The sequence below is a fragment of the Stegostoma tigrinum genome, chromosome 8 (genome assembly GCF_030684315.1).
Source record: "Stegostoma tigrinum isolate sSteTig4 chromosome 8, sSteTig4.hap1, whole genome shotgun sequence".
Classification (NCBI taxonomy): domain Eukaryota; kingdom Metazoa; phylum Chordata; class Chondrichthyes; order Orectolobiformes; family Stegostomatidae; genus Stegostoma; species Stegostoma tigrinum.
Genome location: NC_081361.1, coordinates 41,427,307 through 41,449,255, shown reverse-complemented (window position 1 = coordinate 41,449,255; position 21,949 = coordinate 41,427,307). Strand labels below are relative to the sequence as shown.

The window sequence follows — 21,949 nt, the reverse complement described above, 5'->3', positions numbered from 1 at the left end:
CCCCTTTGGTTAAGAAATAAATATTGCTTTAACCATCACCACTAAAACAAATGTCTCAAAAATTCTCACATTGTGGATAGCAGATTCTGGTAAACAGCAAATTCAGTGTGCTTTTTATATTATCAGCAACTGCAATTCTAAAGTACTTTAATAACAAACTGACTTTCTTTTCAACTCTTACAATAGTCCCCAAAAATGTTTGGCCAACATGGAGTTCCATCATATAATCCACACATAATAGTTATCTTAGCTATTTAAATGTCCTTGAAGACATAAGTACAAAATACAAAAACATTTCTCTGTAGATAGACAGATGCCTTACATTTTCATGCATTTTTTTTTAAAAAAAGAACAAAAAAGTTAAAAAACAAACAATTCAATGCTGTGAAAATAAGATTAGAATGCAAGAGAACACTTCAACATTTAAAACAAAAAAAGTTAGATCAGTGACGGAAGTTGTCATAGCATGCTTGTTATGCAAAAATATAGTATTGGTTAAATGGGTTACTAATTATACTCACCTATGAAGTAAATCATTCGAAGTGTCTTCTTAGGCTATTTTCAAAGAGTTTAGAAATGCATGCACAATAGACAGACAGAGCATCCAATTCATATTGGAAGGGTGTACTATTGTTATAATTTTGGGCAATCAGGCAGTGAAAAGGTACAAACAAGTTACTTCAACAATGCAGCCAAAACACTGGTAAATTCAAGTATTTGCTAAAGTTAAAAGGTGAATATTTTAAACAAAGGAATTCAGAACTAGTAACGTATTAAAAGGACATTATGGTTAAAATAACCTGATCACTATGAACATGGAGATGAAGAGATACAAATTCTTCAATATTAATTGAAGGATAAGTGATTGGTAATTAATAGCATGTCATTGCCAAATTTAACAATCAATTTAGAAAGGGTTAGAGAATTTGTTTCTAAATACTTTTATAAGCATCTTGCTCCTTAATATGCTATTAAAAATATTTTCTAGACAGCATACATACTACTGAAGATAATTTTCTATAGGTAATTATTCAGATAACACCACAGAATTCGGAGGTAGCACATCAGCTCTATCCATTCATGAGGCAGCAAGTTTGCCAGAAGAATTGGTTCAACCTGATCTATTTAATTGCAGCCAAATGATTCCACCCCTATCCATTACATCCAATCCGCTGAGTACACTACTCTTCAACATCCTACAGATCATAATGTATCCATGCAAATAGAGATCTGCAAACTCAACAAACGTGATTTTCATTGGAAAATATGTCCAAGTGTTTCACATTTTTACAAGTAGAATAAGCAGAACTGCAACACTTGACGAGGTGATCAAACCAATATTTATTTTATAATTCCTTGAAAAAGAAAACTCTTGTCCACAAAACCCATGAGGAAATTACATTTGGATCAAAACTACAAACAATACTAGAGAGTGTGATTATAAAAGGTTTTACCACAAAATCAAAGCAAAAATATTTAACTTGGAAGAAAAAAAGGAAATGCACTAAAAGAAAACACAGCTGAGATGCAAAATAGCCACGAGTTTCATTATCAATGAGTTACTGAGAAATGAAAACTTAAAATTGTGTTTTGAGGTTATTTGTGGCTCAATATTTACATAATGTGCACAGAACTATTTCATGTAACCGAGAGCAAGATATGCCATGATGCAGGTAGAGTAAAAGGAAACGATGTCAATACATTAGATCATAAATTGATTAAAACACGAGTTGAATATCCATTCGGATTGTAGAAATAACATCATAAGAAATGTTACAAGCAATGACATTTAATCTGTACAAAGGAACAACCAGTGAGATCAAAGAGGGTCAGCTGCTAACAAGTTTTCAAACATGCAGACAGGTGTGTTGTGCAACACTAAGAGCTATTTATAGGTCAAGATCCCTTTAATAAAACAGCTCTATATCACTCTAAAGTTCCAATTATTGTTTGCACCCAGGAATGTAACAATAAACAATATTTATCTTAATTTTGAAATTTCACCTCAACCAGACATTTGGCAAAAACTACCACTTAAAATTTTAGAACACAAAGGACAGTCCAAATTTCATCCAGATTATCTAAATTGTCGAGTGGTCCAGGTTCACTTTAGTAGGTATGGGTCCTGTCATGTCCTTTTCATCCTTGGATTTGATCACAATCAATGAAGATGCTGGATATGGAGTTAGCTTCAATTCATTCATAAATTCCATGTCTCCATATATGCTGAGTTTCTGTAACAGAAATGCACACTTAATCACTGAAAGATTGTGATTTTCTTTATTTAATTTCCCTTTTATGTAAAGCAGCATTTTAAAATTTTTTTCTAGGTCTCATGAATGGTGAGATTGAATAAGTGGAATACTTCCTTGGATTAGACCCATGAGCAGGTTCTAGCAGTTGCTGACAAACAAACAGTGTGCAGCATATCCGTCCCTTCTTGCACCACTCTGCAACCCATGGGCATTGAATCAATGCAAAATACACTTAGACTAGACAACTGATCAAACATTCAACCTCTGATCTGTTGATCCAATAAGTAAGTGAACTAACCTTTTGCTGTCCTAATGGTCAAATAGGCAAGACAAAGATTTATGTCATGACTATGTCCCGCGAGCAGGAGCTTAGAGCAGGAGCCTGTCGGGAAGCCGGTGAGTCACTGTTTTGAATTTATAAAAAGCTTACCTCATGAATAGGTGGAGGTACGCCGTGCAGGAGCGGACACGGGACTGATGAGTAAGTGAGGTAATATACTAGTGTGGCTGCGTTACCCAAACGCTACTCCGGTAGTGTCTCCCACCTATCCTCCTCCTCCTCCTCTAACCAAAAAAAGGTTCTGTGCACCTGATTGGTAAGGTAACAAGTTTATATTTTATTCTTTATTTTTTAAAGAGTCTAGGGAATTTAGAATAAGGGAAACGGAGGTTGGGGCAGATGAATGTTCCTCCTGCAGAATGTGGGAGGTAAGGGTCACCACTAGTGTCCCTGCTGACTACATCTGCGGGAAGTGCACCCAACTCCAGCTTCTTGAAAACCACGTTAGGGAACTGGAGCTGGATGAACTTCGGATCATTCAGGAGGCAGAGGGGGTTATTGAGAGGAGTTACAGGGAGGTAGTCACTCCTCAAGTACAGGAAAAAGGCAGATGGGTTACGGTCAGGGGATGGAAAGGGAACCGGCAGGTAGTGCAGGGATCCCCTGTGGCCATTCCCCTCAACAATAAGTATACCGTTTTAGATACCTTTTTTTTGTGGGGGGGGGGGGGGGGGGGGGGGGGCGACGACGACTTACCAGGGGAGAGCAGTGGGGCACAGGTCTCTGGCACAGAATCCGTCCCTGCTGCTCAGAAGGGAAGGGGGACGAGGAGCAGAGCAGTAGTCATTGGGGACTCCATAGTTAGGGGGACAGATAGGAGGTTCTGTGGGGATGAGAGAGGCTCACAGTTGGTGTGTTGCCTCCCAGGTGCAAGGGTGTGTCATGTCTCTGATCGTGTTTTTGGGATTCTTAAGGGGGAGGGGGAGCAGCCCCACATCATGGTCCACATTGGCGCCAACGACATAGGTAGGCAGAGAGATGGGGATTTAAGGCAGAAATTCAGGGAGCTAGGATGGAAGCTGAGAGCTACAACGAACAGAGTTGTTGTCTCTGGTTTGTTGCCCGTGCCACGTGCTAGTGAGGCGAGGAATAGGGAGAGAGGGGAGTTGAACACGTGGTTACAGGGGTGGTGCAGGAGGGAGGGTTTTGGATTCTTGGATAATTGGGGCTCTTTCTGGGGTAGGTGGGACCTCTACAAGCAAGATGGTCTTCACCTGAACCAGAGGGGTACCGATATCCTGGGCAGGGGGGGATGAATTTGCTAAGGCTATTTGGGCGGGTTTAAACTAATTCAGCAGGGGGATGGGAACCAAAATTGTAGTTCAAGTATAGAAAAGGTTGAGAGTAGGGAGGTCCGAGATAAAAGTTTCAGGGACGCAAGATGGCACCGGCAAGCAAGAAGTTGGTCTGAAGTGTGTGAACTTCAATGCCAGGAGCGTCCGGAATAAGGTGGGTGAACTTGAAACTGCAGGGGATGGGCACATTAGAAATGTGGAGCTTATTCAAGGAAAAGCTCCTGTGTGTCCTAGATAAGTATGTACCTGTCAGGCAGGGAGGAGGCTGCAGAGCGCGGGAGCCGTGGTTTACGAAGGAGGTGGAATCTCTGGTCAAGAGGAAGAAGGTGGCTTATGTTAGGATGAGATGAGATGTGAAGGCTCAGTTAGGGCACTTGAGGGCTACGAGGTAGCCAGGAAAGACCTAAAGAGAGAGCTCAGAAGAGCCAGGGGGAGACGTGAGAAGTCGTTGGTGGATAGGATCAGGGTAAACCTTAAGGCTTTCTATAGGTATTTAAGGAATAAAAGAATGACAAAAGATTAGGGCCAATGAAGGATAGTAGTGTTAAGTTGTGTGTGGAGCCAGAGGAGATAGGGGAAGCACTAAATGAATATTTTTCAACAGTATTCACTCTAGAAAACGACAATGTTGTCGAGGAGAATACTGAGATACAGGCTACTAGACTAGGTAGGATTGAGGTTCACAAGGAAGAGGTCTTAGAAATCCTACAGAGTGTGAAGATAGACAAGTCCCCTGGGCCGGATGGCATTTATCCTAGGATCCTCATGGGAAGCCAGGAAGGAGATTGCCGAGCCTTTGGCACTGATCTTTAACCCGTCATTGTCTACAGGAATAGTGCCAGACGACTGGAGGATAGCAAGTGTGGTTCCCCTGTTCAAGAAGGGGAGTAGAGACAACCCTGGTAATTATAGACCAGTGAGCCTTACCTCAGTTGTTGGTAAAGTGTTGGAAAAGGTTATAAGGGACAGGATTTATAATCACCTAGAAAATAAACTGATTAGGGATAGTCAGCACGGTTGTGTGAAGGGAAGGTCATGCCTCACAAACCTTAGAGTTCTTTGAGAAGGTGACCAAACAGGTATCTAAGAGTAAACCGGTTGATGTGGTGTATATGGATTTCAGCAAGGCGTTCGATAACGTTCCCCACAGTAGGTTATTGTACAAAATGCAGAGGAATGGAATTGAGGGAGATATAGCAGTTTGGATCAGAAATTGGTTTGCTGAAAGAAGACAGAGGGTGGTAGTTGATGGGAAATGTTCATCCTGGAGACCAGTTACTAGTGGTGTACCACAAGGGTCGGTGTTGGGTCCACTGCTGTTTGCCATTTTTATAAGTGACCTGGATGAGGGCGTAGAAGGATGGGTTAGTAAGTTTGCAGACGACACTAAGGTCGGTGGAGTTGTGGATCGTGACGAAGGATGCTGTAGGTTGCAGACAGACGTAGATAAGCTGCAGAGCTGGGCTGAGAGGTGGCAAATGGAGTTTAATGCAGACAAGTGTGAGGTGATGCACTTTGGTAGGAGTAACCAGAAGGCAAAGTACTGGGCTAATGGTAAGATTCTTGGTAGAGTAGATGAGCAGAGAGACCTGTGTCCATCTACACAGTTCCTTGAAAGTTGCCACCCAGGTTAACAGGGCTGTTAAGGCAGCATACAGTGTTTTAGCTTTTATTGAAACCAAGAGGTTATGGTGAAGCTGTACAAAACTCTGGTACGGCCGCACTTGGGAGTATTGTGTACAGTTCTGGTCACCGCATTATGAGAAGTATATGGAAGCTTTGGAAAGGGTGCAGAGGAGATTTACTAGGATGTTGCCTGGTATGGAGGGAAGGTCTTACAAGGAAAGGCTGAGGGACTTGAGGCTGTTTTCATTAGAGAGAAGGTGGTTGAGAGGCGACTTAATTGAGACATATAAAATAATCAGAGGGTTAGGTAGGGAGAGCCTTTTTCCTAGGATGGTGACGGTGAGCACGAGTGGGCATAGCTTTAAATTGAGGGGTGAAAGATATAGGACAGATGTCAGAGGTAGTTTCTTTACTCAGAATAGTAAGGGAATGGAACGCTTTGCCTGCAACAGTAGTAGATTCGCCAACTTTAGGTACATTTAAGTTGTCATTGGATAAGCATATGGACATACATGGAATAGTGTAGGTTAGATGGGCTCGAGATCGGTATGACAGATCGGCACAACATCAAGGGCCGAAGGGCCTGTACTGTGCTGTTATGTTCCATGTTCCATGCCTAATTTGGTGCACTAAGAAAACCTAGCTCTAAATGTTCCTTACAGTTTAGGAATTAAACATTGCCTGTTGTCATAGCATTTGCTATCTAGAGAACGTTTCAAAGATCCTCAAACTCAACTGATATGTCTGACAGGTACAATTAGTACCAGTGTGCCACACATTGAAGGAGAAATCCTCAACGTGTTATGCACTGGCAACTGGCTGTGTGAGAATCTCGGATAACGATGATATCAATATTGGGTGCAAGAACTTGCTTTCACTGGGGAAGCTCATAGGCATTCATTCTCAGTCTAAGTAAGGTACCTGAGGCTACAAGCAGCTATATTTAAAGTTACCCTCAATGCGAGCCTGCATCTACAACAGATGATCAAATAAGGGAGAAAGAGGACATAAATTCATGCAAGTTTAATAAAAATAATTAAAAGGTAGCATGAACGCGAAGATGGCTGTGAAAACGGCCATCTGTGCGCACACACAGGTCTGGTGGCATCAGTTACCGGCAAAAGACCTCTCATCTTCCCCACTGTCCCCTCAAAAAGTAAAATGATTCTGCAAGAACAGTCAGTGTCGCTACATTCTAGGCGTAATAACATTACATTCAAGTGCACATATGCAGATAATCTGACTTCAGCTAAAGTACTGTACAGAGATTCCCAGGAGCAGAGGCTATCATGCAAGTAGTACCAGCCATTCAGCAGTGCAGCTAGGTAGCTCTTCATATTGGAAAGAGGGAGAAACAGCAGCTTTAGGATGAATTTGGACTTGAGGAAGTACAGAGTACAGAAGTCTTTGCCCCCAGCTTCACCACTCATGGGTTGAAACAACAAACCGCATTTCCCAGTTGGAAAACAGCTGTGTTTTAGCACTGCCAGATGGAATTTCTGTGCCTGCATGCTCTTTATGCCACCTAAGAGGGGGTGTTCATACAATGCACGGCCTAAAAACAAACAAATTAATGCTTAACTAGATTGTCATCTCTACTAATTTTTAGTCTTGATGGAAAAAATTGAAAAGCAGGCGAAGAACTTCCCTCTTTAAAAGGGAATACAGAAAAAGGATTTTCAAAGTAATTTATTGCTCAAAATCAATATGTGAATCAGCTCTGTTATTCAAGGTTACATTGCTCATTCAATGGGAATGAGAGAAAGGTCAAATATATAATCCAATTTGAAAGGTTACTACTAGGCATAGCAAGTCAGAAGAGCAATCAATAAAACCGTTTTTTTTTGGGGGGGGGGAAGAAACAGGACAAAGTTGACAGAAATGCACCTTGAATAAATGAGTACAAAAAGGTAGCTTTGAAGTACACAAACCAATCAAAACAGAATATCAAATAGTTTCCCCTCAATCATAACCTCTGAGTGACATCACAGGCACTGGGGAACAAATGGCCTAAATATCAGCCTTATCCTGTTCCTACATTTCCCTACAGCAGATCAGGCAGAGTCAGCACAGCTTCAGAAGAGGGAAATCTTACTAATGAGTTTTCTTTTTGAGAAAGAAACATGTGAAATACTACCACAAAAAAAATTTACTGATTCTCAGATAGGCTTTAGTAAAACTTTGGCAGTCTGGTCTAGGATCATAAATGTCATGAGATTCATTGCCCCAGCCTTTATTCACAATTCATATCAATGACTTGGATGAAGGGATTGAAGGAATGGATAACAAGTTTGCTGATGACAAAGATTGACAAGGTAGTTATGAATGGGACATAACCAATCTGTCCCATTGCAGATTCCTTACACAGGCAGACAAAAAAAAAATGCCATAGTATAAAATGGGAAAGACGAAAGTGGTAGGAAGAACAAAAAACTAACATATTATTTAAATGGGACAGGTCAAAAAACTGAGATAGAGGCATCCAAGTATCCTGTACGAGAGTCACTGAACTTGACATGCAATGCAGGTGATCAGGAAGGCAAATGGAGTGTTACTGCTAAATGCAAGAATAGAACAGAAAAGATATTTGCTTAGGATGCTGAGTGAATTTTTTTGCCACTGGGACAGACTATAATTCGAGGACAACCTTTAAAAATAATGGATGTCCCATTTATGATGGAGGTGATAATTTTTTCTCTCAATGTTGAGAGTTATTGAATAGTTTTAAGGTAGAGGTAGATTAACTCCCTAGCAGTCAATTATATAAGGTAATCTATGTTAAGCAACAAAGTGGAGAGGAGGACACAATCTGACAAGTCACAATTTTATTAAATGGCAGAGAAGGCCAAATGGCCAATTCATGTATTCGAGTCCTGCACTCAAATAGCATTTATTTTCCTCAAATATGATTGCTTTATCCTAATGCTCAGTCTTACCTCTGATGGAATATGCTGCTCCACAGCTGTAGCAGTAGTAGCACAACAAATCCACAACAGTACCAGCACTGAAAGTACCAGGGTGGTCGTTAATATCCAGCGAGGTATTCCAGCATTCCTGAAATCAATGATTATTAGTGGTCAACAATTCTGTATTTATAGCCCCTTGACTGAGTTGATTTAAATCAATGAACAAAAAAAAACTTTGCAAATATATTGCTTTTGCTCAGCATTCATTCCTTGAATATGAACTGACAATTCCACCTCTCTATGACCCAAGGGTGTAGCGAGGAAATTGGTAAAGTGGTCACAGATCAGATCACCACCACCCCACCACCCTGGCCTGCTTCCACTTTTGTCTCTGCTCAAATGGGACTGTTGGGTTCCAGCAGCTACATTGCCAACTTGGAGAGTAATCACGGTTCCTAGTTGGCACATAACTTATTCATTGAGCCGGATGTTCACTGGAAAGAAATAAGACTTAAAAGTTTTATAAAGCAAAATGAATTCAACTAGTGAAACAATGTTACAACACATCAAGCAGATCAAAGAAGCCTTTCTTCTTAGAAATTAATTGTAAACATTAAATTACTTGCATGTGAGCGTTTTTTCCTGGAAGTGTTCACCTGCTGTAGGACAATTTTCTAGTAAGTACTGATCTTTTAACTACTCTCATTCAAATCTAAGCCCTAAAGAAAGGAGTGTAACAGAAACAATCCTACAGAGAGAAATGCCTGGAGTGTGCAGGGAATGGTTTTCTGGATCAGTACATTGAGGAACCATCTAGGAGAACCTGCCATGAAGAAGGGTTACTGGATTCAAAATGTTAACTCTGCCTTTTCTCTAGATGTTACCAGACCTGAGTTTCTCCAGCAATTTCTGTTTTTGTTTCAAGTGATCAGCATCCATAGTTCTTTGTTTTATTTTAGAGAACAGGTCATCCCAAATTGGGCATGGCATTGTGAAAATGAAGTAATTGGCAATCTAGCTGTGGAAGCTCCTTAGGGAAAAGAGTGAGCACATCTTAGAATTCTTCCTTGAAAGTGGAGTGTGATGCAGTGTGCAGAAGACTAGGTCATGCAACAAGACCTGGTCATTCTGTACTGGTCACTGAACCTAAACATGCAGGTGCAGTAGGCATTAAAGAAAACAAAAGCATTTGGACTTCATAGAGAGAGGACAATGAATACAAGAGCAGGGATGGCTTGCTGTTATTATACCAGAGCCTTTGTGACACCACATCCAGAGAGGTGCATGCAGTTTTGATCTCAGCTTCTAAAAGGTGGATATTCTGGCTAAGTACAGAGAGCAACAAAGATTTACCAGAAAGTTTGATGGGATGACTGGGCTGAAATATGAAGAGACTGGGATCAGATAGGATGGAATGGCTGCGTCTACTTTTTTGGGGGGTGCAGTTGGGGGGTGGGGGGGAAGAGAAAGCAGAGGCAGCTCACAGAAACCTGTCAGATTAAATGAGACTGAACAGCGTGAATTCACAAGGAATATTCTCGATGACTGCTGAGTCCAGAACCAGGGGCCACAGTTTAAAAAAGGTTACTAGAACAGCCATTTGAGACTGAGATGTGGAGAAATTTCTTCACCCCAATAGTGGTAAACCTGTGGTTGAGTCCAAAACACCAAATTTTTCAAGCAGCAGTTAGTTGTAGCACTTAGGGCTAAAGGGGTTGAAGGGTATGGGGAGAAACCGGATACACAGAGTATACAGTTGGATGATCAGCCATTATTATATTGAATAGCACAGCAAGATTAAAAGGGCTGGACAGTTAGCTCCTAATTTTCTAAATAGATAGGTTGGCAGTTGTTTAGACATGGAGCACTCAGCAATGTTTGAAATGCTGGGCCAGATTTTCCATTGGCCAGTCAGCTGTATCTCAGCATTTAGAAGTTGCATGTCGGGACTCTGTGGAACCTCCATTATAGTATACACCGGAGAAACTGCCCTGGAAACTGTATTTTCCACTATGCAAGTCCTCCATGCTAGGATCCCTCTGAAAGTCTCCATTTAAGTTGGAGATTTTTGTTGGTTCCCATGAAAAAGTAAAAAGTAAAAAACAGTTACAGCATTGAATACTTAGTCTTAACTCCCAACTAGTTACTCAGGTTCTCCAAGGCAGGCTGATGGAGAAAGTGTAGTCACATGGGGTCCAGGGTGTGCTAGCTAGATGCATTAAAAAAAACACAACTGGCTAAGTAACAGGAGACAGTAGTAGTGGAAGGGTTTCTCAAATTGGAGACCTGTGACCAGTGGTGTTCCACAGGGATCTGTGCTGGGACCATTGTTGTTTGTGATATACATAAGTGATTTTGAGCAAGGTATAGGTGGTCTGGTTTGCAGATGACACGAAGATTGGTGGAGTAGCAGATAGTGAAGAGGACTGTCAGAGACTACAGCAGAATATAGATAGGTCAGAGAGTTGGGCAGATGGACTTCAATCCGGGCAAATGTGAGGTGATGCATTTTGGAAGATCTAATTCACGAGCAAACTATACAGTAAGTGGAAAAGTCCTGGGGAAAACTGATGTTCAGAGAGATCTGGGTATTCAGGTCCATTGCTCCCTGAAGATGGCAATGCAGGTCAATAGAGAGAGTGGTCAAGAAAGCATATGGCATGCTTTCTGTCATCGGATAGGGTATTGAGTACAAAAGTTGGCAGGTCATGTTACAGTTGTACAAGACTTTGGTTCGGCCACATTTAGAGTACTGTGTACAGTTCTGGTTGCCACATTACCAAAAGGATGTGGATGCTTTGGACAGGGTGCAGAGGATGTTCACCAGGATGTTGCCTGGTATGGATGGCACTAGCTATGAAGAAAGGTTGAGTAGACTAGGATTATTTTCATTAGAAAGACGGAAATTGAGGGGGGACCTGATTGAGGTCTACAAAATCATGAGGGGTATAGACAAGGTGGATGGCAAGAAGTGTTTCCACCCCCCCCCCCCCCACCCCCCCAAAAGAGTGGAGGACTCAATTACTAGAAGTCATGAGTTCAAAGTCAGAGGAGGAAAGTTTATGGGAGATATGCGTGGAAAGATCTTTTACGCAGAGGGTGGTGTGTGCCTGGATGCGTTGCCAGCGGAGGTAGTAGACGCAGACACGATAGCGTCTTTTAAGATGTATCTGGACAGGTACATGGACGGTCAGGGACCAAAGGGATACACAGACCCTTAGAAAATAGGTGACAGGTTTAGACAGAGGATCTCAATCGGCGCAGGCTTGGAGGGCTGAAGGGCCTGTTCCTGTGCTGTAATTTTCTTTGTTCTTCATTTAACTGAATTCACACACCCCTCAACTAAAACTCCCACAATTCCATTCTTCCTCCACTCCCAGGGACCCAGGTCAACATCCCACCAATGAGTTTGATTAGGCTGCCAGACCCATCCCACATCCATTCCATGACAGCAGCTGTCAGTGGTTGTCAAGACATTCAATTTCAGAATATAGCAGTGAAGGGTGGTGTGGTACCTTCCTCTGACAGCTCTCTGCTACAAAAGAACAGTCAGATTGGAAATCTGGCTCCATATTTTGGAAGAAGCCCCAAATGGTATCATGTTTCCGAAATGCTGAGTTCTCTTCTTTCATAAAAGGGGTGTTGGAGTGACATTGCTACTACCTGGAAAATCTGGCTCATTGTTTTGACCAAAGTTTGAACCGTTATCAACCAGTTCTGCTCCCCTGTAATAGGGATTAACGAGCATCTTGCAGGATTAGGAATCCCCAGCTGATCGAATACAACAGGATTCCACAGCATTAGAGTTTAATACCACAGGAAAAAGGAATAAGCTATCTGTTCCTAAACCCCATTTCGTCATTTAATTACAAAAACTAAAGAACTGAATTTACACAGCTGTATTAATGACCAAAGTATCTCTCAATGCACTTTGCAGACAAGTACTTTTGAAGTCTCACTACTGCAAGAAAAGCTGCTACCAATTTATGCCCTAATGAAAACCAGTTATTACAGAAATGCATTTAAACGTCTATTCACCACAATTAGCATCCGTTTGTCTGGTGAAGAAATGGATGTCATTCAATATTTCTATTCTGGAATGTGCTCATGCATAGATATCAGTAAGCCATAGTGCGAGCTGCTAAGACTTTCAATTTTTCTACTTTTAAACATGGCATAAATTATGTTCCTTGATACAGGGAGACTTAGCAAAGTGGCAAATGTACAAGGCTAGTAATGCAGAGCACTGGCTCTTACGATTCAGAAACTAACTAAAATACAACCACAGCAGCAGGGGGTAATTTAAATCCAATTTATTAATAAATCTGAAACAAAATCTCCGTGTTTATGAAACAACCAGATGGTCATAAGAACCCATCTTAGTTCACTGACACCTTTTGGGGATGAAATCTGCCATCCTTACATGTTTGGCCTACATGTGACTCCAGACCTACAGAAATTTGGTGAACTCTTGACTGTCCTCCGAAGTGGCCTAACATGTAACTCAGGAAAAAAAAGCGTAATGCAGTATAACTACAACAACTGCAATGATCCTAGGTGGCCACTCACCACTACCTGAGGCTGAGGCTATTAGGGAAGGGGAATAAATGCGTGCACACAAAATATCTTTGCTTAAAAAAACAAGTAGCTCCACTTTAGGATTAGTGCTAGAGAGTGTAACTTGGTTGATTTGGGGGATCCATTCTCACTAATATTAATTTAGAGAATCATAACTACAGCAAGACTGGATTTCTGTGCACATTAAATAACCCACTATACAACTATTTTGAATTGGTGGAAGATATGATACATTATCTTGATTTTGCTGAGGCCCAATTCACCAAAACACCCACCTTGACAAACATTCTAAGACACTCTGGTACTCCTGTTCATGACCTTCTTTCAAATACAAGCCAGTTCCATGTTCCCTTCTGAAATTTTTGCGAGTATCATCATAAATAGCCTTGGCTATGTGATCTATTGATAAAGAACACAAAGAGATAATTTCTAAACAGTATACTGACCAAAATTCTCAACATAACTGACACCTTGTTAGCAAGCTGGGTGATGTCCAATTCCAACACAAGGAAGCAGAAAGCTGTATAAAACGGTGTTTGGAGTAGTAGTCAGGAAAACTCAGCAACGACTATGATAAACGAATACACAGAGAGAAACAAATAACACGACATCATAGCACTAAAAGATGAATACAAAAATAACAAGAATTCAAGCAATTCAGAAGAGAAAGTAGTACAGAAAGGTAATTTGTGGAGGTGAATACAGTCTTAAGTCCAAGGCAAACATATGGCACTCAAAATAAAATCCAAATTACTTCATTAATATAACAAATGAAATGGACACCATGCCAACGGCATTTTGAGGAATGACAAAATTTAGACAAAAGTTTTAGACAGATTTCAGGGGATTTAAAAAGAGACGGAACGGTCTAGAATAGGAATTCCAAAGCATGGATCTTAAATAAACCAAAGACGGAATGATCAATGGTGAGAGCAAGAGTATGAGAATTGGAGGAGCTGCTGCAGAGATGGAAGACATGAAGGATGGAGGGACAAACTATGAGGGATTTAAAGCAAAGCATGGAAGATCAAAATTTTAAAAGTATGAAGTGTTCATGGTCTGCAAGCTAAAAATAGAGATCCTTCAGGAACTCAGTGGGAATGGTGAGCTAGCTGGAAAGCTACATCATGAATCAGAATTGAATCACAAAATTGAATTGCAAGAACAAAACCAAGCATAAGCAGTCCTAGCAAACTAGAATGCACAAAACAAATTGCAGAGTAGAATGTTGGTTAAACCAAAGAATGTGGGGGGAAAATTAGATCAAAATGATAAAGGAGGATGGATGCAGTCGATAAGAATGTTACGCTTGACTTCTGATGGGGTCATTCCTATGCCATGGGAATAATTTATTCAGACAGATTAAAAAAGTTACTGTAAAGTTGAGAATGAATTACAATAACTTCATAAGACAATTGAGGGGAAGAAGAGGTGGATAAATGAGTACGAGTTCACAAAGTCGTTTTGTTTTCAATGCAAGGGTGATGACAGCACATGAAATGGGAGGATGAGTACCCCTACCATGATTAGGTTACATCAGCACAGACCTGAATTCACACTTTGATATTCTGGCCTGCACGTTTTAGGATGGTAACATATTCAGCCAAAGAGCCATTAGTAATTAATCACTTTTTTTTTAAAATTCAACCATGTCAAGCCTGTGCAATAATGCTGGACTGGATGCTACTCTGCTGAATTGGTGGCAGCAGTCTGTTGCGTTTCAGGTTTAAATACTGATAGACTTCCTGCCTGAGTGTTTACCAAGGCAGATGAAACAGGTTCACTGGCTACCTGAAATTTATCCCTTTTTTAAAAAATTATAACACAGGAATTTATCAGAGATCAAATGAAAAAGATTTACCTGACAGTGTTTGAGAAGATTCTTTTGAATTTTCTGTTTGCAGTTCAAACTGTGGAACCATAAACTGCACATCTGGTTCAGACTTGAAGGAAATGGCAAAGAAAAAAAATGGAAAGTTCAACTGTTTTAAACTTACAGGTAAAAGCAGATTTGCACTTTAAAAATCCATCCTTGAAAGAAAAGCCAGACTTGGAAAGAAGAAATTCAGAGAATTTGGTTGTCAAATACTATGAATTGTAACCTTAACAGCTAGAGACTGGTCATATCCAGAAAACTGATGGTTTAACCCAGGTTCTACATCTTCGTCATAATGCTGATTCAAAAACTAAATGTGATAATCAAACTAATCGAGGGAAAGCAGCTTTCCTACATACTAACCTCAAGTTACAAGTTATCTAAAACAATTTTATGATTTAAAAATGACCTCCTGCCCGCCACCTTTTCTGCTGTAGAATGTTTTCCATATCTTGAGATATTGCTTATTTACTAACTGCTTTTTCTCTGGAAACCTATAATTGTTTTGAAAATGGATGCCCCTTTCAAAAAAAAGTCATGGTGACCAATTAATTTTATATTGAACCCATTTCCAGCAAATTACCTGATGCATTATATATATTTTTATGTAAATTGCTAAAAAGGCTGTCTGCCCTGGTTGAATCAATTCATATACTGGACATGGATGTATCTCTATCGAGCACACTTCAGTATCCTCAAAGGTGAAAGACTTACAAGTATTAATTGTAACATTTCCCTTAACCAAATGTGGTTAAAAACTTGATAATTGAAAAGGAAATTTTATGCATATACATTCAGACAAATACAAATAAAATGCAAATGATAGGATCACCATGCAGTTTATGGATGTTGTTATATTGATTTACTTCAACATTCACAGTCAGTTGTATCCAATTCATGAATTACAATCTTAAAAATTAAATCTTAAAAGATTGCAAGTATAACAAACATGCCTTCAAAATTTAGAATTTCCTTTCAGACAGCATCAGTAGTCAACACAAGCTGACAAATGCACATGCATAAAATTATCCAAGGACTGCAAAGCACATTACAGCTTCATATGCTTGACAACAAATCAAAGAACTTTCAAGATAATGCTGTATTCACAGCTGAAGCTGATGACTTATTAAACATCACGATGCAACAGTGTGATTCTAAGCCTGATTGATAACAGAAGCTTCTGTTATCAATCCCCAGACCAAGCAAAGATAACAACCTCAGCCAGGGGACAATCGGGCAATGATCTGATTGGAATAAGGTTTGAGTCCAGTCCTTTTCTGATAACAGTTGGAGAAGCAAGAACTGTGCTCACACGCGTGATCTGCAAAGCCAAGCTTAGCTACAGTTCCCTGTGGGCAGCACAGTGGTTAACACTGCAGCCTCACAGCGCCAGGGACCCAGGTTCCATTCCAGCCTCAGGCAACTATCTGTGTGGAGTTTGCACATTCTCCCCGTATCTGCGTGGGTTTCCTCCGGATGTTCCGGTTTCCTCCCACAGTCCAAAGACATGCGGGCTAGGTGGACTGGTCATGCTAAATTGCATGTGCGTGTGGAGGTGGGGGGGGGAGAGAAGAGGAGGAGATAAGAAATGCTCCAAAGGGCGATGTGGCCTTGTTGGGCCAAAGGGCATCTAATCTCTGTAAAATAGTGTATACAATTGGTCTTTTAATAACTATTGGCATTTGGGTGAGATGAGAGGATCAAAAGAATGTAAATATAAATCACAGGAAGAATTTGCAGGAGGAGAGAAGAAAACTGATGGTAGTCACAATGACATGAAAACACTCAAAATTCTGATACACAATGCAATAGTAATTTTAATTCAAATGCAAAGATTATAAACTGACAAATTTAAAATGATGTGTGTTATGTTCATTTGAGCTTAAAATGGCAGCGGATAAAGGTAAGGTTGGAGTTTATGAACATTTAGTTATAGGTAAAGCTTGCTTGCAGGGATTAAAAGTACACATGGAGTATACAGTAGTTGGAAGCATTTCCAACTATTTCATGACCTTCATTTGAAAGCAAAATTTCTGTACATCAGAACTTAGGTGTTCAAAATTCTATTAATTTTTCTCATTTGCCCTCCTGCATTTTTGTAACTACCTACATTCAGCTTTTCTTCTAATTGCTTGAATATTATCCTTAACGCCACATATTTCATACAAAATCAGAATCAGGTTATACAGCATGGAAACAAGCTCTTCAGTCCAAGTCATTCACGTCAACCAGATATCCGATAGTGACTTAGTCCCATTTGCCAGCCTTTGGCCCATATCCTTCTAAACCTGCCCATATCCTTCTAAACCCTTCCTTTTCATGTACCCATCCAGATTCCTTTTAAATGTTGTAAGCCTTCCCACCTCCATGACCTCCTCTGGCAGCTTGTTCTATACAAAAAAAGGTTACACCTCAGGTCCCTTTTAAGTCTTCCCCCTCTCACCTTAAACCTATGCCCTCTACTTTTGGCCTTCCCTGCCCTACCTTGGTAACAAATCTTAAAAAAAATTTCAATGAATAAGATCTTTCTTCCAGTAAAGAAATCCATAATACCATGCATTAGAGAAAATAGTTTACAAAGAAGTATAAATAAATTTGGTAAGAGGTTAACATTTTTCATGAAAAACTTTCAAAGCAGTTAAAGAATCTAATCCACAGTTGTTAGTGTGCCACATCTAAAACAAATAGCTATCAGCACCATTTACATATATTTGTGCACTAAATATTTTGCTGGTAATTAAAAAGTGCAATACTGTTACCTGGAATACAACTACTTTGCCATCATCAGTTTGCAAGTAGAAGGTCCAAGAAGTAAAGAAGCTCTGAGCTGAATTCATCAAGTCACTGTAGAAAGCAGACATTATACTGATAGGGTAAACGAAGTGGATTTTTGGAACCATGGACATGAGCTGTGGGAACAGGATAATTTGTAACTCAAAATGTAACAAAATTAATCCAAGTTAAAACAGAATAAAGGACACTTCTTAGTGCTGATGACTTGTTGAAAATCCCTGTGCAATTGAAAGTTCATTAAATAACAACATGTATTTGATTAGATCTGGAGAATTTAAGAACTTGCCTCTGTAGCTGATAAATTGTAAACACAATCTGAAATGGTTTTCACTACAGTGATTGATGTTCTTCTTCAGTTCTATTATTTCAGTCCTCATCCATGAGTATTAATTTTCTTACTCATTTAGCTTTATTCAAATTTCTAAAAAGCAGTGCAAGTTTCTGTGAACTTTCTTCACGTATATTTGCAACGTTCTGGAGGAAACTGGACATAAAGTTAGCTAACCAGGGACAGACTGGAGGTGATGTTCCATAAATCCACCCGAAAATCTCTCTGCCATCAAAAGCGTGAAGAATGGTCACTCAGCTAACGAAATCAAGGGTAGCCTGCATCTGCGGAACTACGTCCAGCACAAACACATATGTCTTCAGAAGACATGAGAAAAATTTAAAAAGCTTTAGCCCTATTTAAGACAGAAGAGACGGCAACAGCTGAAGCCCAAACAAAAAAAAAAGTGCATTTCCCACTTATGAAAAAGTATTCTAAACCAACAGGGCTCCCAATGACAGGGGACAAGGCTCAAAACAACATTTTTTTGGGCCTGGACAATTTGAAAATCTGTTATTCAGCTGCTTTGCCTTAAATGTTCTTACAGTCTATATTCAGGATTACAAGTATCCATTTCTAATGGCAGAAGCAAAAACAAGAAAGTCACGCTGTGCTTTCCCAATCAACAGTTGGGACAGGATACAAGCTGGCAGACCAAATATGTTTTAAACCTCACATATAATTGTGAATATTCAATGAAGATCTACTGACTCCCAATGAAAGGAATTTTGCTTACAGAAGATACATGCACAGTCATATGTACATATTTGACATCAGCAGCAAGTGACAGATAGCTGACGATTGTGAAATCTAGACATTTGAAGCCATCAACATCCTCCAGCATCACACCGTCAAATGTTGATAGATAGTAGCATAGCAATATTCAACATTAACATTTGTCTTGCTAATGATCAGACCAAACATTAAACAGGCACAGTCACTTGCCGAAGCGATTCTTTAGGAGCAACACCATGCATCTTTACGTTGGATATCAGGCTTGCATGGCTAAGGAACTTTGGTAGGCAAGTAGAGGCCGAAGATGGCATGAAGATGAAGGCGGCATGAGGCACATCAAAAGGAAAAATAATTTCCAAGAGTGTCACTGCCAGAACAAACCCAAGTGATCCCAAAGCTGACCTAGTTTATTATGCTGCGATAAACAGCTTCAGTAGGGAACTAGTTTTCTTCAGCATCTTAATAGACCCACTTCTACTCAGATGGGTCAAGTGTCGTGGTGAAATCAGTAAGGAATTGAGAATGGACACTCTTGTTTAAGACATTTCTGTTGCAGCTGTCAGACTATATCACATCAATTAGAGAGATTTCCCAGTCCCAAAAATCACACTGGGGTACAAGGTAGATGTGGTCAGCCAGGATCTGCAGTCTGACAGTGGCAACATAATACTTCTACTACCACAGGGAAATTTGATAATTTATTACCATCACTTCAGATGCTCATTCTTGCGCAGGGTCACAACGTTTGCATTACGCTAGTGGACAGTCAGTTTCCCGATACTAACATCAGAATCTGGACTTTGTCCATGATAAAGTGACCCAATAGCTTTGATCAGCTCCTCCACTGAGAATATGATGTCCAACTCTGCCATGACTAGTAGTTTGTGTTCAAAACTGGAGTGAAAATGTTTCGTGTGGAAAATACAATTCAAGGTACTATTTGACTAAGTGCAACAAGCAGATGGAAAGATTAGTTTCCCAGTCTTCTTCAGTCTACTTCATTGATTAGCCTCTTTCTCTTTTGATTCTTTCATGCATCCACAACATTGTTTAGATCAAAGGATACATGAGGATTGAAATAATAAACACTAACCTGATGAGGAAAAAAAACCACGTAATCCTTGAAGTGTTCAGGCTGGTCTCATACACTTACTTGAGAAATAGAAAAACGGTGCCAAGGGTCAAATGTGGATCACACTAGAACTTCCAAATTTGACAGATCAGATATTGCCAGGGTAATTTTTTTTAATCCATTCACAAAGCCAACGTTTTGGGTTCACTAGTGAGGTAAATTTGTTAAACCACCTCTAACCAGCTTTGCAAAAGATATTATTGAGCCATCTTCTCGAATGCTATACACCACATGAAGGTTACTCCCATTATCTGTAAAGTAGGAGCAGAATCCTTGTTTGTGCACGTATGGCAATATATTTGTAAATTAAGATGATGTGCAACTTGCTAATGATGATATCCTGAAGCGCCTGTTGCACTTGTCCTTTTTAGGTGATAAGTACTTTAAGCACCACAGAAAAGTTATGGCACACAAAGAAGCCATCCACCCATTGTCTTCACAGGCCAGCGAGAAAGAGAGTTAATATTAATATCTAGCACCACCTTATGGGCAGCACAGCAGCTCAATGTGAGCCCTGGTGCCTCAGTGCCAGGGACCTGGGATCAATTCCACCCTCAGGTAATGGCACAGAGTCTGTACATTCTCCCCATTTCCATCAGGTGAACCGGTTTCCTTCCACAGTTTGAAGATGAGCCGGTTTGGTAGACTGGCCATGCTAATTTGCCCATGGTGTCCAGGAATGTGCTGGGTAGGTGGATTAGCCTTGGGAAACGCAGAGTTAAAGGGATCTTTTTGAGGGGTGGGGATGGTGATGATTGGAAGGGTTGCTGTTGAGAGGTTTGATGTGGACCTCATGGGCCAAATAACCTGCTTTTACACTGAGGATTGTAGGATTCTGTTCTATGATTCAATCATCTGTCATAGCCCTACAGATCTGAGCATTACAGGCATAGATCCAGGTAAATATGAAACAAGTAGTTTTCTGCCTCACCACCAAACAAGGCAGCCAATTCTAGACAAAGCAAGTCACTCATGCCCCCTCTAATCTTTCCACAATTACTACAGATCTGTGCTCCCGGTAAGTGACCTCTCTACCAGGGTGAAGAGATCTTTCCTGTGTGCTTGATTGGTGTCCCTCAACAATGTAAACCTCAGTTAAGTTGCTCCTCAGCCTCATTTGTTTTAGGAGAACAACCATATTCTATCCATCCAACCTTTTGCATCACCTGTAACTTTGAAGTCCTGGTAAGACAGAAACAGGAGCAGGAGTCAGCCATTTGGTCCTTTGAGCATACTCCACCATTCAACATGATCATGGCGGATCATCCAATTTAGCACCTCACTCCTGCATACTCCCCAAATCCTCTGATCCATTGAAGCCCAAAAATTACAGCTAACTCTTTGAAAACATTCAATAATTTAGACTCAATTGCTGTGTGGCAGGGAACTCTACAGCATCGCTACTCTTAGGTGAAGAAGTTTCTCCTAATCTCGATGGTCTACCCAGTATTATTTACTAACTTCATTGTTTTTTGAGCTAGTCAACTTTTCCTCAAATGCTATGCAACTATCTGATTAAAATGTAGGAATAAGTAAGTGTTTAACTTCTCAGAATCGGTTGTAATAATTTGCCCAAAATCACTGTCCAGCCCATAATAATTTGGCCTATCCCTTGCACCCTTTATAAACATGCTGTAATGTTCACTGAGCTCCAATTTTGAACAAGTGAGTTTTATACTGCATCGTACAGATGATATACATAAAGTCAAGATGTGGTGGAAAAGGAGTGATTCTTCCCTTCCCCTGCCAATTTTTAAGATTTAGGCATTACTGGGCAGGACAGCATTTATTGCCCAGCCCTATTGTCCTCAAGGTGGCAGTGATGAGCTACCTTCTTGAATAGCTATAGTCTCTTTAGGAAAGAGATAGTAGGAACTGCAGATGCTGGAGAATTCAAGATAACAAGGTGTAGAGCTGCACGAACACAGCAGGCCAAGCAGCAGAGGAGCAAGAAGGCTCGTTTCAGGCTTAGACCCTTCATCAGAAGTGTGGGAGGGGGTGGAGAAAAGAGACACACAGAAGATGGATAGAGGAGAAGGTAGGTGGAGAGGAGACAGTCCGGTCAAAAGACGCAGACATGGAGCC

At 40.4% G+C, this 21,949-nt stretch overlaps 1 protein-coding gene across 1 annotated transcript in view; it reads right to left on the bottom strand.

Moving 5' to 3' along the window:
• Window positions 1-1,317: 1,317 nt before the first annotated feature.
• Window positions 1,318-21,949, bottom strand: part of tmem59 (transmembrane protein 59) — a 32,055-nt gene continuing 11,423 nt past the window's right edge. Inside the window, exons 4-8 of the mRNA XM_048539654.2 lie at window positions 17,636-17,785; window positions 14,862-14,943; window positions 13,276-13,399; window positions 8,453-8,570; window positions 1,318-2,234 (exon numbers count right to left, since the gene is read on the bottom strand). Coding sequence (XP_048395611.1) covers window positions 2,082-2,234; window positions 8,453-8,570; window positions 13,276-13,399; window positions 14,862-14,943; window positions 17,636-17,785 — 627 coding nt within the window. The 3' untranslated portion in view covers window positions 1,318-2,081. The remainder of the gene's footprint in view (window positions 2,235-8,452; window positions 8,571-13,275; window positions 13,400-14,861; window positions 14,944-17,635; window positions 17,786-21,949) is intronic.